The 22254-nt window shown below is 41.7% G+C and overlaps 1 protein-coding gene and 1 pseudogene across 2 annotated transcripts in view; one reads left to right on the plus strand and one right to left on the minus strand.

Annotated features, from left to right (window-relative positions):
• Positions 1-16202, minus strand: part of LOC129816668 (rho GTPase-activating protein 15-like) — a 52609-nt gene extending 36407 nt beyond the window's left edge. For both annotated transcript variants that reach the window (XM_055871428.1, XM_055871427.1), the window contains exons 1-5: positions 16093-16202; positions 14820-14994; positions 11566-11625; positions 11122-11271; positions 10098-10187 (exon numbers count right to left, since the gene is read on the minus strand). In XM_055871428.1, the coding sequence (XP_055727403.1) occupies positions 10098-10187; positions 11122-11271; positions 11566-11625; positions 14820-14994; positions 16093-16106 (489 nt within the window). In that variant the 5' untranslated portion in view covers positions 16107-16202. The remainder of the gene's footprint in view (positions 1-10097; positions 10188-11121; positions 11272-11565; positions 11626-14819; positions 14995-16092) is intronic.
• A 1376-nt stretch (positions 16203-17578) lies between these two features.
• Positions 17579-20431, plus strand: LOC129817029 (ADP-ribosylhydrolase ARH1-like; annotated as a pseudogene).
• The last annotated feature ends 1823 nt before the right edge of the window (positions 20432-22254 follow it).

Below are 22254 nucleotides of genomic sequence, written 5' to 3' on the forward strand. Positions count from 1 at the left end.
CGTACAGTGCCTTGCAAAAGTATTCATCCCCTTGAAGTTTATCCTATTTTGTTGCATTACAACCTGTAATTGAAATTGATTTCTATTTGGATTTCATGTAATGGACATACACAAAGTAGTACAAATTGGTGAAGTGAAATGAAAAAAATGACTTGCTTCAGAAAATGAAAAATAAAAAAACTGAAAAGTGATGAGTGTATATGTATTCACCCCCTTTGCTATGAAGCCCCTAAATAAGATCTGGTGCAACCAATTACCTACAGAAGTCACATAATTAGTTAAATAAAGTCCACCTGTGTGCTATCTAAGTGTCACATGATCTGTCACACGATCTCAGTATATATACACCTGTTCTGAAAGGCCCCAGAGTCTGCCACACCACCAAGCAATGGGCACCACCAAGCAAGCGCCACCATGAATATCAAGGAGCTCTCCAAACAGGTCAGGGACAAAGTTGTGGAGAAGTACAGATCAGGGTTGGGTTATAAAAAAATATCCGAAACTTTGAACATCCCACAGAGCACCATTAAATTCATTATTTTAAAAATTGAAAGAATATGGCACCACAACAAACCTGCCAAGAGAGAGCTGCCCACCAAAACTCACGGACCAGGCAAGGAGGGCATTATTCAGAGAGGCAACAAAGAGACCAAAGATTACCCTGAAGAGCTGCTAAGCTCCACAGCGGAGATTGGAGTATCTGTCCATAGTACCATTTTAAGCCGTACACCCCACAGAGCTGGTCTTGACGGAAGAGTGGCCAGAAAAAAGCCATTGCTTAAAGAAAAAAATGAGCAAATACATTTGGAGTTTGCCAAAAAGCAGGCATGTGGGAGACTCCCCAAACATATGGAAGAAGGTACTCCGGTCTGATGAGAATAAAATTGAGCTTTTTGGCCATCAAGGAAAAAGCTATGTCTGGCACAAACCCAACACTTCTCATCACCCCGAGAACACCATCACAGTGAAGCATGGTGGTGGCAGCATCATGCTGTGGGAATGTTTTTCATCAGCAGGGACTGGAAAACTGGTCAGAATTGAAGGAATGATGGATGGTGCTAAATACAGGGAAATTATTGAGGGAAACCTGTTTGTCTTCCAGAGATTTAAGCTGGGACGGAGGTTCACCTTCCAGCAGGACAATGATTCTAAGCATACTGCTAAAGCAACACTCGAGTGGTTTAAGGAGAAACATTTAAATGTTTTGGAATGGCCTAGTCAAAGCCCAGACCTAAATCCAATTGAGAATCTGTACACCAGCAGAACCCAACCAACTTGAAGAAGCTGGAGCAGTTTTGCCCTGAAGAATGGGCAAAAATCCCAGTGGCTAGATGTGCCAAGCTTTTAGAGACATACCCCAAGACACTTGCAGCTGTAATTGCTGCATAAGGTGGCTCTACAAAGTATTGACTTTGGGGGGGGGGGGGTGAATAGTTATGCACGCTCAAGTTTTCTGTATTTTTGTCTTATTTCTTGTTTGTTTCACCCAAAAAAATATTTTGCATCTTCAAAGTGTGGTAGGAATGTTGTGTAAATCAAATGATACAAACCCCCCAAAAATCTATTTTAATTTCAGATTGTAAGGCAACAAAATAGGAAAAATGCCAAGGGGGGTGAATACTTTCGCAAGCCACTGTAAATCATTGATTTCGATGGGAGATTTGGACAGATTTTTTGAATTATGTGCATGGATGTCAAATTAAAATCCTAGGCCTAAAAACCTAGGACTTGAAAGAGGAAACCAATATTAGTGAATGTTTATTAACTGGTCCCTCCAACTTGTAATCTCTGATGAAGTCCAATGAGTCCATATCATGGTGATGCTAGCCTACAATCCTCTTCGTATTGGGGTTTAAGACTCAGGATTTAACGTGTAGTCTGTGGGATCCTCATACAGAAAAGCATCCTGAACATTATGTCCTTTTCTTCTGTCATTTTAGAAACGGAAGCCTTCTATTGAAATGTCTGGCTTACACCAAAGTCTATCTGACTTCCTGATAAGACAGACTTTTCCCTCTGAAGTTTAATCAAAAAGGGAGAGCAAACTGGTTAAAAATATATCAAACACGTTTTTTTTTTGAGCTGCACGGTCAAAGATGCATGAAAGATTATCTGAAGCAGCACGGAGACATGACAGCAGACGCTCGTCGTGTCTATTCGTTCTATTCATGAAAAATGGAGATAAGCTCCTTTAACTAAACAGGGCCCTGTCCAGCCTCCATGTTCACACGTCAGCTGTCCTAATCTGAGACGACACAAAGGTACAGTAGGGCACCACCTCTCTGTCATCAGGCTCATATTGAGCAGTAGGTTCGGTGGGACGCAAACTCATTAATACGCCTTGATATTATTCTAATCCTGACGTGCGCAGGGACTCCTGAACTAAGAGTTTGGAGATTTTAATTATCATGGTCTTTTTATTGTCAGGCAAATGTTTTACTGGAGATGTTAATCTACATGAAAGCAGATCCCCCAACAGCTCCTTATATCAATGTGCCAGCTAGAGAACACTACAGACAGTGTAGGAGGTGCCAGCTAGAGAACACTACAGACAGTGTAGGAGGTGCCAGCTAGAGAACACTACAGACAGTGTAGGAGGTGCCAGCTAGAGAACACTACAGACAGTGTAGGAGGTGCCGGCTAGAGAACACTACAGACAGTGTAGGAGGTGCCAGCTAGAGAACACTACAGACAGTGTAGGAGGTGCCAGCTAGAGAACACTACAGACAGTGTAGGAGGTGCCAGCTAGAGAACACTACAGACAGTGTAGGAGGTGCCAGCTAGAGAACACTACAGACAGTGTAGGAGGTGCCAGCTAGAGAACACTACAGACAGTGTAGGAGGTGCCAGCTAGAGAACACTACAGACAGTGTAGGAGGTGCCGGCTAGAGAACACTACAGACAGTGTAGGAGGTGCCGGCTAGAGAACACTACAGACAGTGTAGGAGGTGCCAGCTAGAGAACACTACAGACAGTGTAGGAGGTGCCAGCTAGAGAACACTACAGACAGTGTAGGAGGTGCCGGCTAGAGAACACTACAGACAGTGTAGGAGGTGCCGGCTAATGGAACATTTAGGTCTCCACAGTCAAACAAAACCATTGGCAAACATATTCATTGGTAAATAACAGACTACGGCAAATAAAACATTAATTGTAGAGTTTATGCCCTCCAAATAACAATGATCTTCATAACAAACAGACCAATAGTTTCATTTGACTGCATGACTGTTATTAAAATGTGAGGTATTATAGTAGATAATCAGCTTTGGCAATGCAATGGAAAACTGAGCCAATAACTGCAGTATGACCTCTATTCAGAGAATATATTACATATAGAATATATTTAGCTCCTTGTAACTATACAACACAAGTCAAAGCTTTCCTGTGTATTTTGACTAAGGGAAATGTAGTGCAAAGTAATGTTTTACTTTTAGAAATGAAAAAGAATAGGAAATACATCTTTATTTTTATCACATTTCTTAATAAAGAGGGTGTTGAATGTCTGGGCTTTATTTTGACTAGAACCATTCATATTTAAATATGTACAGCGGAGCAGAGAGGAGACTGCCATTTGTGCCTCCACATTTGCATGTGGCTCTTAAATTAAACATTAATTATGGCTCCTCATAAAGGAACAATGCAACTTTGAAGCATTCTACTTTGCCAAGTTAATTATTTCCAATTTGCCACAAAATATCTGTAGAAGTGTTAAAACTGCAACGATAAAGTTCACAGAAAGATAAGTTCTTACAATAACAGCGGACATGGTGTGAAATAAAATAATATCTGTGTTGGTACTTCCTCTTCAGGTCTGACCTGAGCAGAATGTTAATGCCGTAATGTACTGCTGAGTTGTTGAAGGCCAAGGTGACAGTTGTGATGAGGATGTTCCATAATTTGCTAAAAATTGTAATTAATCCCCACAATTCATCACCCACAAATGGCTCTGTTCACTTTACTTTGCTCCATGACCTGAACTTATTGCAATGCTTCATCGCTCCACAAAGGAAAGGTATAACATTGTGTGATGTATGTCTGGCTAGAATTAAGTCCAATGGTTTAACTGAACTGACGTTTATTTCTAAATTGAATCTCCAAGGCAATCTGCTGTTGGAGGTTTAAATCCTTCCACCGTTCTGGCGATTAACACACACTATACTTTCACTGTTTCTCTTGAAAAACAAATTAATGCCCACTTCAATGTAAGCAGCTTTGAGGATGAAGGGCCACACCACAAGAGAACTCCCGGAGAGAAACTGTCATTTCAACAGATTAAGTCCCCAGAGACTCACTTCAAAGGGAACATTACGAAGGTAACTTACAACAGCACAGTCAACTAAATGTAATGCTGATGCAATACTTTTATTTTATTTAACTAGGCACGTCAGTTAAGAACAAATTCTTATTTACAATGATAAAGGGGCCTACCCCGGCCGAACCTTCCCCATTCACGGACGACGCTGGGCCAATTGTGCACCACCCTATAGGACTTCCGATCACAGACAGTTGTGATACAGCCGAGGGGGGGGGGGGGGGGCAGATGATGGACTGACATGGTAAACCTGACCATGTCTTGTAGGGGTCAAGACTCAGATGGCAGCTAGTGTTTCAGTGTTAATCTGGGACTGTTGCCAGCTGCCTTGTGATTCTGTTGTCATAAAGTATCTGTGTTTAAGGGTTACAGGGAAAATCTTTCTAATGCTGTCATCATTTTTATTTATTTTATTTACATGGTTTCTGGGTAAAACGTTTCAGGGATGAATAAAAATCAAGAGACTAGATATACAAATCACAGTACCACTTTACTTCAGAGCTCAGCATAAAAGTGTAATAACATGGTAACAAAGTGGAGATGTAGCTGGCCTTTTATTCGGAGCTGGAAAGTCATCTAAGTGCTATCCGTATCTTTAAAAAGACAACATTAGAAGAGTACCCTACCAGAACACGGAGTGACGACCCGACAAGCCTTCATCTCATAGCAAAACAAAATAAAAGCTTATTATTTGAATAGATTGATGTACAATAATACCACTTCCCTACTTAAAGCCTTAAAGAGTTAGGCATCCTCCTAGACCATTAAACATAACACTAATCACAAAGTCACTCCCAAGCATATCAACCCCTGTGCAGTGTGAAACGCTGCTTACTGTATGATAACACTGTTCAACAGCTCCAGAGTCCCGCAGCTCTGACACCGCGGAGACATGCATCGCTACAATATAGTGAATGTCTTGGTGGTAAAGCCTCTGCCCTCCAGCCGGAAGCACAAGAGAACAAGAGGGAGGTGGATGAAGGAATATGAGAGGTGAATGAAATGGTCTGGATATTGCTATTTTGCCCCGACTAACTTTCCCATTAACATTCTAGTATAGGCTGTATTTTTAATAAATTACTAGTTGTTGGCTGATGCCCACTATCATCAACACTATGGAAGGTAGGAGCTTCCTATTGGGTTTAACCACAGGTCATAGGTCCTAGACCTCACTAAAGTAGTATTTGCTAGTAGAAGCACAGTCTGTGTCTGAGAGGATCTCTCTATCTGTGTGTGATGTTATGTCCATTTTGGGAGTGAGCCACTCCTATTCACAACCGTAATCGAGGCTGGTCATCTGGAAGCAATCAGGCACTGTGAGCTTGAGACAGAAGGGCATTAAACTAGTCAGGTCAGCAGCTTAGTACGATTACATCCCAGGATCATCGGACCAGTAGGCACCGGAATACTACTACTAAAAATACTACAAACTACAACCTGCTCTGAATATCTACTGCACTAATCTTTCACTTTTTGTAAATAGTGAATATATTAATTGATCCGTGTAATCAATCCAGCTGTTGTTATCTACTCCACTGAATATACATCTCCTTCACCTCAGGGTTGTTTGGTCTTTCTGTGTTGGTGTAACAAGAGTCAAGACAGTTGTCAATCTGACTGAACTTTAGAAAGGTCGAGGCTCATTCAGAAAACCGAAGATCAAAAATTGTGCTAACCTCAACGCAGTCACCTACCCTCTTCCTCCTCGTATGATTCACCTTCGACACTCAGAAGGATGCTTCATACTTCTCGGACGTGATTACGAGTCTTTTGCAATAATATTAAACTTTCCTGTTGATTAGTCAAGAAAAAGCAATGTTTTTTGGGGCGGTGGCAGGTTAAAGCTCCTCCACTGAAATGGACTCATTATTTTCTAGCCCCGGGCTCTATTTCATCCTCCCAGTTGTTTCTGTCCTCTCTCCATGGTTGTTTTTGGAGTCTGTTTTTCCACATTGTGACTATGAGAACCATGTTTGTCAGACAAGATAGGGTACAGAAAGCTCATAGCGAGAGTCGCCCAAACCTCCAAAGAATCAATTAGTGATGAGAGAAGGATACTGCTGTCGACGACTGCGTAGAAGCGGCCCGTGGATAAAACCAGACGCCTTTGACACTACCCTACTGTTTGTCTCTCTACTAGAGGAGTTGATGCAATGTTGGACTTTTCTGCTCCTTTTGTTATTTGCTTTTAACTCACTCAAGCCAGACTCAAACACTTAGATATGCAGAAAAGCATGAAAAATGCATGACCACTTATTCAAAGTTGTGCTCCTTTTTATTTGTTGAGCAACGTCAGAGATATGTCTGGCTTTATTAGCCTCGCGGGAGACGCTTTGAGCCGTTAGTCCTTTTCAAACAGACTGTCTGCTTTCATCAATGCTGACGATAGTTAGTAAAAAAAAAATGGGTTGAAATTCTTATCAATTGGTTATAAAGACAGTGTGCCAGGCATTTCCATTCTTGGTCTCCAGACATTTTGAAATATTATTTTCAGTATGACACCCCTCAAGAATTCACATGAATTAGCTCAGCACTGCAGATTAGAATACAGAGCAGTGCTCAATGTATCTGGCTTTGATCGGACAGTGTTAGCCTGATAGGGGGTCTGGTTTGGGGTTCCCCAAGCTTTTTCTGTTCCTTCTTACATCTCTGCTTCTTCAAATAGTTTGGTTTTTGCCACTGTACAAAGAGCGAAGTTTAAACAATCTTTGTTCTTCAGTGAACGCAGTACAAAAAAGTGTTTTAAAAATGTATGTACTCACTACTGTAAGTCGCTCTGGATAAGAGCGTCTGCTAAATGACAAAAAAAACAACCTTTGTTTATATTTTTACAATATTTGTGTAATTCTGCTATCATACGTATCATAAGGTGGCTTTGTGACGAACAATGACTTATCTCATATTGCAGTCTGATATGTGTATTTCTTGTCTATCCTCATGTGATGTCACAAGAACTGACAACAGTTTGGAACTGTGTTAGTGTAGGCATTCTTTCAGTGAGCATGACACGAGATACGGGGCTCCCTCAGGTGTCCAAATACAAAGATCAGAGCTCCCCTCTCTGTGTTTCTGCAAGGTTACATCACTTAGTCAACCCTGTGTTAGTGATAAAACAGTGCACCAGACAGGAACCTTGGTATTATTTGAAGAATCTCATATGTAGAGACCATGTGAGAGTTATTCACCAAGTGTGTCACTAAGCTGGAGTGGGGAGTAACCAGTGTCCCTCCTTCCTAAGCTCCTGGAATTGCAATAGTGAATCAGGAAGAACAATGTCCATCTATTCATAAACACAGATGATGCTTTTGATGAGTGAGGAGGTGAAGGGAAGGCTGAAGAACATCTGTCAGGTCTAAAAGGACCTTGCAGCTGAATAAATACTTTGGATGACAATGGCCTCAGTAACACCCTCCTCCATTCCCATCCTCTTTCCTTTCCTTGTGGAATTTGGAAGACCTGTGTGCCACCAACTGTGTCTTTCCACAATGGTAAAGATAATAAAGAAAAAAATAAAGAAAAACATGAAGAAAAAAGGGAAATACATAAACTGGGTAGATAAATAACATGAACACCTATTTCCAAACGATGACTTTTATTTCAGCTGCCCTCGAGCCAAACCAGAGCACTCTTCTAACCATGATAATCCTCTTGCAGCACCCCCATAGAGTTATTGAACCACTTCCTCAGTTGATCACAAATTCCCTAAACTTTCAACTTTAGATAGAAGAAAATTTCAAGCTTTGCCTTGAGTTTTTTTTTTTTTTTAAGGAACTCAGTCCGGCTTTCAACTTACTCTTGAAAGTTGTAATAGTACAGTACATAAGGTGTTTTCCTCTTGTCATATTTTTAATTTTACTAGGCAAGTCAGTTAAGAACAAATTGTTATTTTCAATGACGGCCTAGGAACAGGGGCAGAACAACATATTTTTACCTTGTCAGCTTGGGGATTCGATCTTGCAACCTTTTGGTTACTAGTCCAACGCTCTAACCACTCGGCTACCCTGCCGACCCATATCAGTCATTGCATACCATAAGGGACTATTTATAACTTGTTGATGACAAAATGTGTAGAATTGCAGGAAAAAAGCCTTAAACCTGCAACATTTTCTCCTCGCCCACAAGAGTGTGTGAACAGATTGTGTCACGAACAATGCTTGTGGACGTAGAAATAGACGTTGGGGGCGAGATGTTCCCCAATGCTGAAAGGGGGGGCCTGAGTGACAACGTTTGGGAACCCCTGCCTTAAAGGATCCGTTTCAGCTCTCTATCATTTTACCCATAACTTCCTCTAGGAAGAACAGGTTTTCCGCGGGCGGCAGTCATGTCGCTGATCTGAAACACTACTGCAGAGGAAAACAGATGGTGCCATTGAGGTTTTAGGAAAGTGAACTCTGACTGGCTGAGAGGCACAACATTTTTCAGGTTTGTGACCCTGTGACCTTTGGCTGGGCAGCCTGTGGATGTCAACACTGTCCAGGGAGGACACTTCCTTACTGGGTGGTTCAGAGAGAATAAAAGTGACAGATAGCAGAGCGCTGGGTGGAAAATAAGAATGCTTCATGTATATTTGATTGCAGTATCTATTGAGCTGAGACTCATTGTCATATTTGGATTGGAAGCGCATTCGATCTATATATTTAGTGCATTTGATACTTTGGACTTCCTCGGAAGTGAAAGTCATATATCCTGATGTCACCAATCAAGGTTTAAAGTTGAGAGTCAAGTCTGTGTCGTCAACCACTGGGTACTTTGCAGGAACTTTAAATTACTCAATATCAAATCTACATGAAGTGAATGGCCTTTTGAGATCACCATATGGAATAGTGCCAAACTCATCAAGTCCGTAAACTGGCCCTTAGCTTACGTGGTTCAAAAGAGCAGTTATGTTGTCATAGTCCATGAAATAGGAATCTCTCTGGGAGACAGGGATACGGGGAGCAGAGATATAAGTGACAAAAATGTTAATATTTATATTCTAGTTTTTTAACCGCATCTACCCATCTGACAGGCACATCTTTGTGAGGTATTTCTTAGATTGTAAATCAGTGTCTTGATTTGTGCAAAATTAACAGTAACTTTAAGTGCTAATTTTAACTTTAATCCTAGAGTTGATTGACAATGTTGTCAGACCTCAGAATAGATTTGAGCCGGCATTACAAGCCCTTTTCTCTCCACAGCACTTGGATTATTTAAGATTATGCTGTAATTCCCATTTTAATCTTGACTGCATTAAGATTTGGGGGCTGAAATACTGTGCAGCAGAGTAGCGACCAGCAGCGATGAAGTGTCTTAAGCAGTTGAGGAAATCTGCTCTTCCTTTTCTCCCGTAATCAGTGATTTTTTTCCCTCCGCTTTTTCCCCCCGTGAAAACTTGCGCTGCCACTGCCAATGAATCGATCGTCAGTTTGCTTTCCTGCCTTAAGCCTTTATCAAAAGATAATCTTCAAAAGGCAATAAGAAGATAGTACTGGGACGTTTTAAGAGTCTAATTTACTAATCTAAAGGCCATTGGTTTTGAGGAGATGTAAGACGTTGGCCTGACATCACCTTCAAATGCAATCTGACTAAATGCAAATGTCTTTCCTGAACAGGTGGTTGACTCAAAGACTCATGAAAATGTATCAAATGTCTTAAGAAGTTGAGTGTATTATCTGTAGGAATCATCAGGGAACGAGTGCACTCAATAACATCCCATCCCCAAACCCCAAAGCAGACAATCTGCAGGCTGCTCAGTCTAATTGTAAACTACTTTGATCCTCTTCACACATAAACCAAATGTCCATACCTGAAGCACGTTCTTCCGGCTGGACTTCTCCGTTGTCCATTCAACCACAGCTCCACAGAGATCCATCCCATCAGGACTGCATCCAGGTTTCTACAGAGGGAGAAGTGGGGAGAGGTGCTTAGTAGTAAGGAGTTTCACTGCTGTGTTATGAATGGGATAAACGCACCAAAGTTATGGACAAATAACAGAAGGCATGTTTTCAAACAGGGTACAGCTATCACTATCTTGGCCAGATATTTGTTATGAATCACGATTAATGAACAAACGGAAGCAATCTGCCCAAGAGCAGAGACAGATCTTCTGATTGCCGTTTGTTACCAGCACTTTTTTGTCATCATATCCTGAGTTCGTATGATGATGACGACATCGTGCATATTCAGACCCAAACCTAAATACTGTCGACAGCGACAGCGACAAGTATGAACAAAGACAATTTTGGTCAAGGGTTAATCTAGTCTCTTCTCAAATATATTGTCTCTTTCTTTCACACTCTAAAACAAAGACTAACAAATTACAAAATTGTATTTCTTTATAACACCACCCAGCCCTCCACTGTAACCACTATTTCAGTTTTGGAAATGCCTCTCTTGCCCATAATGAACTACTGGACAGGGAGAGTCTGACAGACCGTTGCTCTGATGGGGCTCAGTAATAGAGAGGGCTTTGATTAAGTCCTCTGAGCTTCATCAAAAAGCATGGCAAGCTCATTTTAGAATCCCACCACCTCTCTCTCTCTCTCATACCTCTTTCTCGCTCCTACCTCTCTCTCGCTCTCTCACCTCTCTCTCGCTCCTACCTCTCTCGCTCCTACCTCGTTGTACTTTACTGAACCATCACTTTTTACTTTACTGTGTTTGAGAGAGAGAGAGAGAGAGAGAGAGAGAGAGAGAGAGAGAGAGAGAGAGAGAGAGAGAGAGAGAGAGAGAGAGAGAGAGAGAGAGAGAGAGAGAGAGAGAGAGAGAGAGAGCGAGAGAGAGCGAGAGAGAGAGAGAGAGAGAGAGAGAGAGATCTTGCAAAAACCTACCAAATTTGTCAGCACTTCTTGCTTGCTGTCTTTATAAAATAGAAGTTTATCTGTGTCCAGGACTACCCAAGTTGAAGTCCAATTCTTCCTCAGTTTTTTGCCTCCTTCGGATATTTTGGCTTTATTCAAATATTCACCATTTAAAACAACCTGAAATACATGTAACATTTATCCTTGAAGAGATATTATCAATCAATGTCACATAAATATTCCAATCAGACACATTCTATTTTATCAGTATCAACCAAATAAATATACTTATTTTAAGTAATATAGGCCTGCTGAATGAAAAGTACAGAAACATATTTATAGTGAACAATATTTAGTGTAGTATAATAGCTAATAACAGCCATACAGTAACAGAGTATAAAAACACAAACTGATTTCTGCCCAATGTGCTTCCTTACACCCTGACAGTTCTTTATGGTGGCCTGTCATACTCACAGGACTCTCTACGGCTCCACCAATGTTATGCTGAGACTGGTTCCTCCGGTGGCGAGAGATCTACGGAAAGAAAAACAGAAGAAACAGTGAAGAAGAGCTGACTTTCCTGATGGTTTCAAATCAGAACTGTTGCTTGATTGTGGCCTTATTGTCTTAGCTGGTCAAATCGGTTCGGTGAAATTAAAACAGTACAGGTAGTGTGAAGAGTCCATGTATTCCAATTTGTATTTAACAGCTATAAAGATTATGCAATATAATACAAAGAGAGTATGGTGACGCGTGTGAATGTCTCATCACTGCGTTAACCTATTTAACGTCTACAGTATATCATAAATGCCTATAGACGCTCTGACAGTGGTGTGTGTGGGAACGTAGTGTGGTTGATGACATGAGACCTCACACTGCGACAACAGATAAACAACTCACACAACCCAGTGCTAATCACAATCAGACCATGATAGTTCATGTCAATATAACAGCAACGGAAACAGTCATTACAAAAGACAAACATGGACATGAATACAACACGGTTATTGATTAATGAGAGATGTGTTAAACCCTGTAGTAGTAGTAGTAGTAGTAGTAGTAGTAGTAGTAATATAGTAGTAGTAGTAGTAGTAGTAGTAATATGTGTAGTTACAGTAAAGGTAGATCAGAAAAGGTTGAGCGTATACATAGTTGAACCAGTGTTCTGTAACAGTCATCCGGGTTGCTATAGAAACACAGTATGTACCGTTAGGTATTCAGTTTTATCCTTCAGCACTGTGCTGCCCTGCCCTCTACTGTTCAAATGCCTGTCTTATAGGAATTCCAATAAGGATAGGCCTACCCTCACAATCCAAACCTCTAGTGAGTCATTTATTTACTACAACGGGGTCCAGCTATTTTGGGTTGTTATATTTAAGCAATAAGGCCTGAGGGGGTGTGGGATATGGCCAATATACTATGGCTGTTCTTAAGCACAACGCAACACGGAGTGCCTGGATACAGCTCTTAGTTGTGGTATATTGGCCATATTCGACAAATCCCCGAGGTGCCTTATTGCTATTATAAACCGGTTACCAATGTAATTAGAGCAGTAAAAATATGTTTTGTCATTCCCGTGGTATACGGTCTGATATACCTGTCAGCCAATCATCCTTCAGGGCTGGAACCACCCAGTTTATAATCTCTCATTAATCACAGTGTAGGGGGGTGGAGCAGGACATGATCCAGCTAGGGTTTAACACGGATGGCAATACATTGGAGGAGGTCAAGAAACAATTACCCTGCTCTCTAGAAACACACACTAATACATGATAGTAACAAACAGCGTTCATTTTTATGTTTGCTACATGTGACCCTCTGTGTAATGAATGTAGTGAAAACTAGGACAGCTGTAATCAGAACAACATTCTACACTAGAACCCTGGAACACTGATGTAACGTTAGAGCAACGCTGTAACGTTCTGTGTTCGGAGCTATGTTTGTTGGGAGATGTTAGTGAATATGTTTGTAGTCCATAAGATCTGGTTCATTATCTCCAGTAGCCTTTGTACCTCTACTCTGCCCTCTGGACAAACTGTGTTATTGCAGTATGAGGCGTCTCACAAACAAGTATCTTCTGCATAATTAGCAAACAAGCAACACAACAAAACATGAAGACGTGGCCTCACGGCTGTGATCATCAGAGTAATTCAGGTTGCTGTCAATTATTAATAAACTCTATGAAGGTTTACAATACATGTTAGAAACTGAGACTGACTGAAGGTTACATTGGCCTTTTTTAAAGTAAATGTGCAGCTGTATTACTCCAGCCAATATATAGACAGATGTATTGCATGATACGGTCGTGAACCACTATGATACGGTCGTGAACCACTATGATACGGTCGTGAATCACTATGATACGGTCGTGAACCACTATGATACGGTCGTGAACCACTATGATACGGTCGTGAACCACTATGATACGGTCGTGAACCAGTATGATACGGTCATGAACCACTATGATACGGTCATGAACCACTATGATACGGTCATGAACCACTATGATACGGTCATGAACCAGTATGATACGGCCGTGAACCAGTATGATACGGTCGTGAACCACTATGATACGGTCGTGAACCACTATGATACGGTCGTGAACCACTATGATACGGTCATGAACCAGTATGATACGGCCGTGAACCAGTATGATACGGTCGTGAACCACTATGATACGGCCGTGAACCAGTATGATACGGTCGTGAATCACTATGATACGGTCGTTAACCACTATGATACGGTCGTGAACCACTATGATACGGTCGTGAATCACTATGATACGGTCGTTAACCACTATGATACGGTCATTAACCACTATGATATGGTCGTTAACCACTATGATACGGTCGTTAACCACTATGATACGGTCGTGAACCACTATGATACGGTCGTGAACCAGTATGATACGGTCGTTAACCACTATGATACGGTCGTGAACCACTATGATACAGTCATGAACCACTATGATACGGTCGTGAACCACTATGATACAGTCATGAACCAGTATGATACGGTCGTGAACCACTATGATACGGTCATGCACCACTATGATACGGTCGTTAACCACTATGATACAGTCATGAACCACTATGATACGGTCGTGAATCACTATGATACAGTCATGAACCACTATGATACGGTCATGAACCACTATGATACGGTCATGAACCATTATGATACGGTCATGAACCACTATGCTAAATGGAGGTATCAACCGACCACGTAGCCGCTTACGAGAAAGATGAAATGGTTGGGGTTATGTCCAGTTCATTGTCAACATGGTAGCTACATTATTCCCAATATGCTGCATCAGATTGCTCATTTTGTAAATGCATCATCTGTTTTATCTTTACCCTGATTTTCCCACAGGGAAGTGCTCAGTCAAACAGAGATCAGCGCAATTAAGCAAATGATAATCACCTAATGTGATACAACGGTTTATAAATGCTATAATCATAATTACTGGAATTTATGTAAACACAGTTCACCAAATGACAAACAACATTCAATAAGCAGATTCAAATCTGCCATAACATTGTATAATAAGTGAGCAGTGTGTGTGTGTGTGTGTGTGTGTGTGTGTGTGTGTGTGTGTGTGTGTGTGTGTGTGTGTGTGTATGCGTGTGTATGCGTATGTGCATGTGTGTGTATATGTGTGTGTGTGTATATGTGTGTGTGTGTGTCTGTGTATGTTTGTGTGTTATGTGCACATGTCCTATACTTACAGGTCTGGGAGGCAAGTCAGGGTCCTGCAGGACCATGGACTTGGTTTGACTCAGGCGATCCCCGCTGCTCTGAGAGGTCTTGATGCGCATCTGGACCGTACCTGGTGCCGCTCCGGTCACCTGGTGGGGAAGAATCAGAGGCGGCTGTTTCCCTACGCTCTGAAGATTGGTGATTCTGGTCAAAAGGAGGAGAAACACAAGTGGGATGTTCAGATTAATATATCGTTCAAAAATAAGTATTATCCGATTGATATGATTTCTAATGAATCAATGGATGTAATGCTTCACAGAAGGCTGTTAAAGCGCTGTTTTTAAGAACATTTAAGGGCAGACACGGCGAGAAGTGTAGTCTAAGCTTGAGGACTTTAGCCTTACTTTCCGTAGTGGTTGTCTCATCACCTTCTTGCTGCAATGTCTTTGTCAATGAGAAGGAAAAAACTCAGTCTGCTCAAATTTGGGATTCTTGCTAATAATAAACAATCTACCCGTTGAAAAAAGTATCATTCGATCTAAATACCAAGGCTCATCCAGCAAGGTCACATAGTAGTTCAGTGTTGGCTTTTAAACTAATGTGCGTTTTTTTTTTAGATGTTGCACAAAGTGTCTCACAACAGGAAGCAAATCTCAACCTCCACACCCAAAATAAGTGAACAGATTAAGACGTCAACAGCTGTGTATACTGATGGTTTGCATAGACCCTAACATCTCTCCGCATCGTTGATTACAACACAAACAATTCCAATAACATGACCATAGTAATACAAATTGTGATATTGTTATGAGGCTTATGTTGTAAAGACGTACAGTGCAGAAATATCAATTGAAAGACAGCATAGGGGGTGCAGTTGTATTGATATCACAGATTTGTAGATTGTGAGTGAGTTTAACAAGTTAGAAAAATATTAAGCTTCAGAAAAAGAAAAGAAGAGACAAAAAAATTACATTTTGGTGAAATTCAAACATTTTCAACCACCAATTCTACTTCTGTCCTGTTTTAACTGCATGTAGAACACCATCTACTATGTTATAACAATTCAGGACTATAATACTCAAGAATAACACACGTATCAACAATTTTCCACCGACTAACTGCATATAGTAAGTAAGGGCCCAGGCACCTGATGCCATTGCTTAGGTGTTACATCTCTATAAGGCACCAATGACCCCCACTAAAACTCCAAATACTTTTAAGAATGATTCAACAAAAATGACAGCATCCTTCATTTTTCAAAACCACTCCATCCAAAACACACTAGAATTCTGTCTTCCTTACCTCGTCCCCGCCATCTTTCTATCGAATCAATCAGCCTCAGATCACAAAAAGAAAAGAGATAGAGAGAAAGAGTGCAAGTTTTACAATGAGAGGAAGTAGCTTTCATCACGTGGTGTAGTCAAACCACCAAGTCTTTCACTGCTGCTCCTCAGTTGATGGGAACGGCTGTTACGCGTCGCAGGCCCGGGTCCCCACTTCCTGAAAGACGCCACTTGCACAGAATTAGTCTGACTGAAACTTCAACTTCAGAACTGAATACACATTGATAACACTCGTAGATGTGAGATCTGTCCATCACACAATCTGAGAACAAGGTAGATCAGAATGAACTCCCTCCTGCAGCAGAGTGTTGGTGTACGAGTAGGTTTTTCAGCATGTTTTTAGTAACAGCTTGTTCCAAAACATCTCCCTTGCCAAAAGTGCAATTTGAAAGATAAATGGTAGATGTCTGAGTTTCACTACAGTTAATGTTGTCTTAATTTAAATTCCATTTGGTTACAGTGATCTTTTACAGATTGTTTTCGCAAGGGAGCAGCATTCTTCCATTACCAATATATAGATACACAATATGAATGGTTTATACTCAACATCAAGATATTTACCCAAAAGAAGTAAAATAACTTGGTAACATTATCAAAAGAGTTACTGGGCCCCAAAACAATTGTTTGTTGATGACATTGGTTGAATCAGGAAATGGCATCATTGGGGTTTTCTTGTGGTCTGGGTGATTCACCCCTGAGAGACTTTTTAATGAACAACTAGCTATTTTCCTGAACAATTCAAACTGTGGTGTTCATGGGTACCATCCTTAGTCCAGCGTTAACACAACAACCTGTAAAGGTTTTATATGGCATATAAAGTGGGGAATAGACCGTGAGTAAAGTGTACATTCGTCAAAGAGCAATGAATTTCCCATTTACCTCCAGCAGATGGGGCAATTGCAATTTCACAATCGCAATCCCATTGGTCTTCAAACCAGGAAGTGTTTGTCATAACTCATGTGAAAGCCTTGTTGCCTTGTATGGAGCTGAGAAACGGTGGAGACTGAGAAGGCAAAATCTAAGGTATAGAATCACATGAAGAGAACAAACGCTCCACCTACATAAGTCTCTAAGATCCACTACCAGTCCAAGGGAGCCATTGACAGCACGAGCTCCACTTGTATTGTGTGTTCTGTAATTCTACACAATAGATTCATACCTTAACATCCTGTAACGTTGAGTCTCCCTGAATTGACCATGAATGGTTCAGTGACTCACATACGGGACAGTGCATCCTTATCTCATCTTAACAGCCTAAAAGGTATTGTGAAGTTTTTTCTGTATTTTAAATGTATAGGTAATTTTTCCATCCAAAGCAACATTCAATTAGTCAATGATATAATGCAATCTTTAACGGAAGTAATTGAACACCACCACCACTACAACCGTCATTCCAACCAGATGTCAACATTTCAGAGGAGGTTCCCCTGGAACAGAGGTGCTGAGTGGAGCAGGAGACATTTGAGAATGATGGAGCGCTCATCCATGAGGAAGTGCAGAAGATAGGAAGTCTAGAGAAACTGGATGCCAAAGAGTTCCCGATTAGTGATGACACTGTCATGCACTTGACTACAGCTGAAGTCCTGGTCAAGGTGGTGGAGGGGGAGAGGGCATCCCTCCCTGTGCTGTATCGAGTCCTGGTGGAGAAGTAAATTGTAATCATGGAAGACATGGATGGAAGAGCAGCAGGTTCAGTGCATTCAGAAAATATTCCCACCCCTTGACTTGTTACACATTTTGTTGCGTTACAGCCTTTTTCTAAAATTGATTAAATAAATATAAATCCTCAGCAATCTAAACACAATACCCAATAAAGACAAAGCAAAATCCGATTTTTTGAAAAAAATAAATAAGTATTCAGACCCTTTGCTAGGAGACACGAAATTGAGGTCAGGTACATCCTGTTTCCATTGATCATCCTTGAGATGTTTCTTCAACTTGATTGGAGTCCACCTGTGGTAAATTCAAATGATTGTATATGATTAGGAAAGACACACACCTGTCTATATAAGGTCCCACAGTTGACAGTGCATGTCAGAGCAAACACCAAGCCATGAGGTCGAAGGAATTATCTGTAGAGTTCCAAGACAGGATTGTGTCGAGGCACAGATCTGGGGAAGGGTACCAAAAAATGTGTGCAGCATTTAAGGTCTCCAAGAACACAGTGGCCTCCATCATTCTTAAATGGAAGAAGTTTGGAACCACCAAGACTCTTCCTAGAGCTGGCTGCCCGGCCAAACTGAGCAATTGGGGGAGAAGGGCCTTGGTCAGAGAGGTGACCAAGAACCTGATGTTCACTCTGACAGAGCTCTGGAGTTCCTCTGTGGAGATGGGAGAACCTTCCAGATGGACAACCATCTCTGCAGCACTCTAACAATCAGGCCTTTATGGTAGAGTGGCTAGAGGGAAGCTACTCCTCAGTAAAAGGCACATGACAGCCCGCTTGGAGTTTGACAAAAGGCCCCTAAAGACTCTCAGACCATGAGAAACAAGATTCTCTGGTCTGATGAAACCAAGAACTCTTTGGCCTGAATGCCAAGGGAAACGTCTGAAGGACACCTGGCACCATCCCTACGGTGAAGAATGGTGATGGAAGCATCATGCTGTGGGGATGTTCTTCAGCAGCAGGGACTGGGAGACTAGTCAGGAACGAGGCAAAGATGAACGGAGCAAAGTACAGAGAAATCCTTGATGAAAACCTGCTCCAGAGCGCTCAGGACCTCAGACTGGGGTGAAGGTTCATCTTCCAACAGGACAACGAACTTAAGCACACAGTCAAGACAACGCAGGAGTGGCTTTGGGACAAGTCTCTGAATATCCTTGCGTGACCCAGTCAGAGTCCGGACTTGAACCCGATCGAACATCTCTGGAGAGACATAAAAATAGCTGTGCAGCAACGCTCCCCATCCAACCTGACAAAGCTTGAGAGGATCTGCAGAGAAGGATTAGAGAAACTCTCCAAATACAGGTGTGCCAAGCTTGTAGCATCATACCCAAGAAGACTCAAGGCTATAATCGCTGCCAAAGATGCTTCAACAAAGTACTGAGTAAAGGGTCTGAATACTTATGTAAATGTGATATTTCTGTTTTTTAATTTTAACATGTTTGCTAAAATGTCTAAAAAACTTTTGCTTTGTCATTATGGGGTATTGTATGTAGATTGATAAGGGGGAAAAAACAATTGAATCAATTTTAGGAGAAGGCTGTAACCTAATAAAATGTGAAAAAAGTCAAGGGGTCTGATTACCTTCCAAAGGCACTGTAGAGAGTCATAAATGCACTGTGTTTTTTTCTGTTGCGTGTCATGTCTTGTTGTCACAATGTAAACAGGACACCCAAAGGAGTGTCAATGTTTCTGCACGCTGGGGCACGGCACACTTAAACAAACATGTTGATCTCCCTTCAATGCAAGAATTCTACTCCCTCTCCGCTGTATTGGCAGCGTTGCCAGGCACATATGGAGAACTGAGAGGGGCATTAAGATTCCTTCTGCAGGAAGGGTGGAGGGTGTGGGGCAGCCGTGAGGGCCATATGTATTGGCCTGCACTTGACCAGGAGCCCATGCTGACAGCAGTCAGTGTGGAGAGTGGGCGTCTGACCCACCACCACCCCACAGGCCCAATGTGACATATTCCCATGAGATTGTCCCGTTTGTTTACACAACATTTTCTAACTACCAGGGACTACTTTGGGACTCAGTGGAGAGCATATTTGGAAAAGAGAGGCATACGGAATGGGAAGAGCAAACCCCAGTTCCCAGAGAGCGACAGAGTGAAGGACAGGCAGTGTTTCTATAGGGAGGTGAGCTTCCAGGGGGTATGTGGTGCCAGTGGGCACAATGCTCACATGATAGCTTACGACGCCCTCCTAAAGGCAGGCGACTCCTGGGTTGAGTTGGCCAATCACGGCTTCTTCCACGGTGGGTACAGCGACTCCACGTCCGCGATCGCTGCTGCCTGGTGGGGCGCGCTGCTTGGGTTCAGAGGGGTGCCAGAGAGCAAATATCATAGGCTGGAGTACCGTGACAGGCTGGCCAGGCTTGGGCAGCAGCTGTATGAGCTCAGGGGAAACCCTCTTGGTACTGAGAAAGAGTGATGCAAAGTAAACCAATAGATGGTCAACTCCATTAGATTTCCTGCAGTTGATTAGTAATTTCAGCTACTTTAAAACATTTTAATGCTTACATTTTTTCATCCCTTGATTTTTATTTGATTTGTTTTAAAGAATATGACTGGATGTGTAAATGTTAGTAAGAGAACAGTGATTATCTCAAGCTGCAGTCCTACTACTGACCACATATAGAGCCATTAGCATCTACAGAATTTGCTCAAACATTTTCACTTATGGCAATAAACAAATACATTTCCAGCCTAGAATCAATCCTTCACTAACATACATAATGCTACAGTTGTTCTGCTAATGTTGTAGTATTTAAGCTATTAGACTGATGTTATTGTGTACATCTTCAACATGAAGACTGCAAGTACAGTGGTGACCAGAGGGTGGCAGTGTGACTAAACAAATCTCTCTCTCAAAGTATATTTCCACACTATGAGGTTGGAATATTACTGTGAAATTGAGAAGATTATGATAATGCCCTTTTAATGTAAGTGCAGTTTGTAAAGACCACCTAAAATTTCAGCCTTTATTGGGGGATGGAGTTTTGTCCTGCTAGTTTTCAGTTTTCCCCTCCTCACTCCCAAACACCACTAGCAAAATTCTTGCTTGAGAAATTGATCTTTGCTAAGAAGCATTTTTTGTTTATTCTTGACCATTTTAATTGAAAACAATCACAGTAGGGTATTTAATTGTTACCCAGAAAGTATTTGCTATTGAGAGGAAAATGGCTGCTTTGGAACTTGAAGTACGTTTTCCTGTCTGCTGATAACTTAAGAGTAGCCTATGTCCAGTGGCGTGTATTCCAGGATACCAAGGGAAGCCAGGCTTCCCAGTTTAAATACATAAAATAATGTATCTTTCATCTCTATGTGTTTCATAATTTTCTTTCAATTTGCAAAAGGCTAAATGTATCTCACTGGAGAAAGCATCCGAGCGAGCAAAACAGCGCCCCTCTGTCTCTGTATGTGTAGGCCATCTATCTGATGCTGTTTGGTCAAAAAGAGTATGACATTGTTGCTGCCCGTAGCGTAGAATTCAAGGAAAGCCAGCGAGCATTTGGGCCCCCCTGATAAAAAAAGTATAAAATATTAGCCAATCAGCAATGAGCTAGACTGAGTGAGATCAACTGTGAATGGTCCTGGCACACCAAAAAAAAAGTGTCAAGGGAAGACAGTTTTTAGAGCAAACAACGCAATTATCAGAACACATAGGTTGTAATATGGCTTTTTTTCTGGCTTCCCCAGTGATTTTATCCACACGCCACTACTGCCTATGTCATGGAAAAATGAGAATCATTGTTAAGGTGTTAGTCTTATTTTTGAAGACAAACTGGATAGACAACCTCAGAAATGTTCAACCGAATTTCATGTCAAAAACACACACCTTACCATTATGGGTTAATTCGTAGAGTATTTTGTCATTTCTGACGTAGACATACAAACATGTAAACACACACGTAGCCACACACGTAGACACGCACGCACCACACACACACACACACACACACACACACACACACACACACACACACACACACACACACACACACACACACACACACACATCCTCCCAACACCTCCACCTCCCCCTAGCTTGGCAGGCTGTGTTTAACCCAACATGTCTGGAGCTGCCTGTTCACATTCCAGTGATGGTTGTGGGCTATGTGAGTCCTGCTGGCTGCTGTAATTGGAAGCTCTTCCACCTCCAGCTCTGTTTAATGGACACCAGAACACACAGGAGACATACTCCTCAACTCAAAACAGGGAGGAGACGAGCGACAGGCTCACAGTAAATATGAGAAGTTTTATTTAATGTAATACTGTTACTGACACTGCAGAGGTAGTATGCTCTGGTCGATTGTCTTTAGGTTATGAGGACGTGGTGTGTCATAATCACCTGCTATTGGCGGTATTCAGGTGAACAGTAAAGAGTAAGCTCCATAAAGGAGGTCAAAGGGTGACTAACAAGTAGCGACAAGCTCTCCAGGACAAGCTGTCAACAA

Source organism: Salvelinus fontinalis, chromosome 19, assembly GCF_029448725.1.
Source record: "Salvelinus fontinalis isolate EN_2023a chromosome 19, ASM2944872v1, whole genome shotgun sequence".
Classification (NCBI taxonomy): domain Eukaryota; kingdom Metazoa; phylum Chordata; class Actinopteri; order Salmoniformes; family Salmonidae; genus Salvelinus; species Salvelinus fontinalis.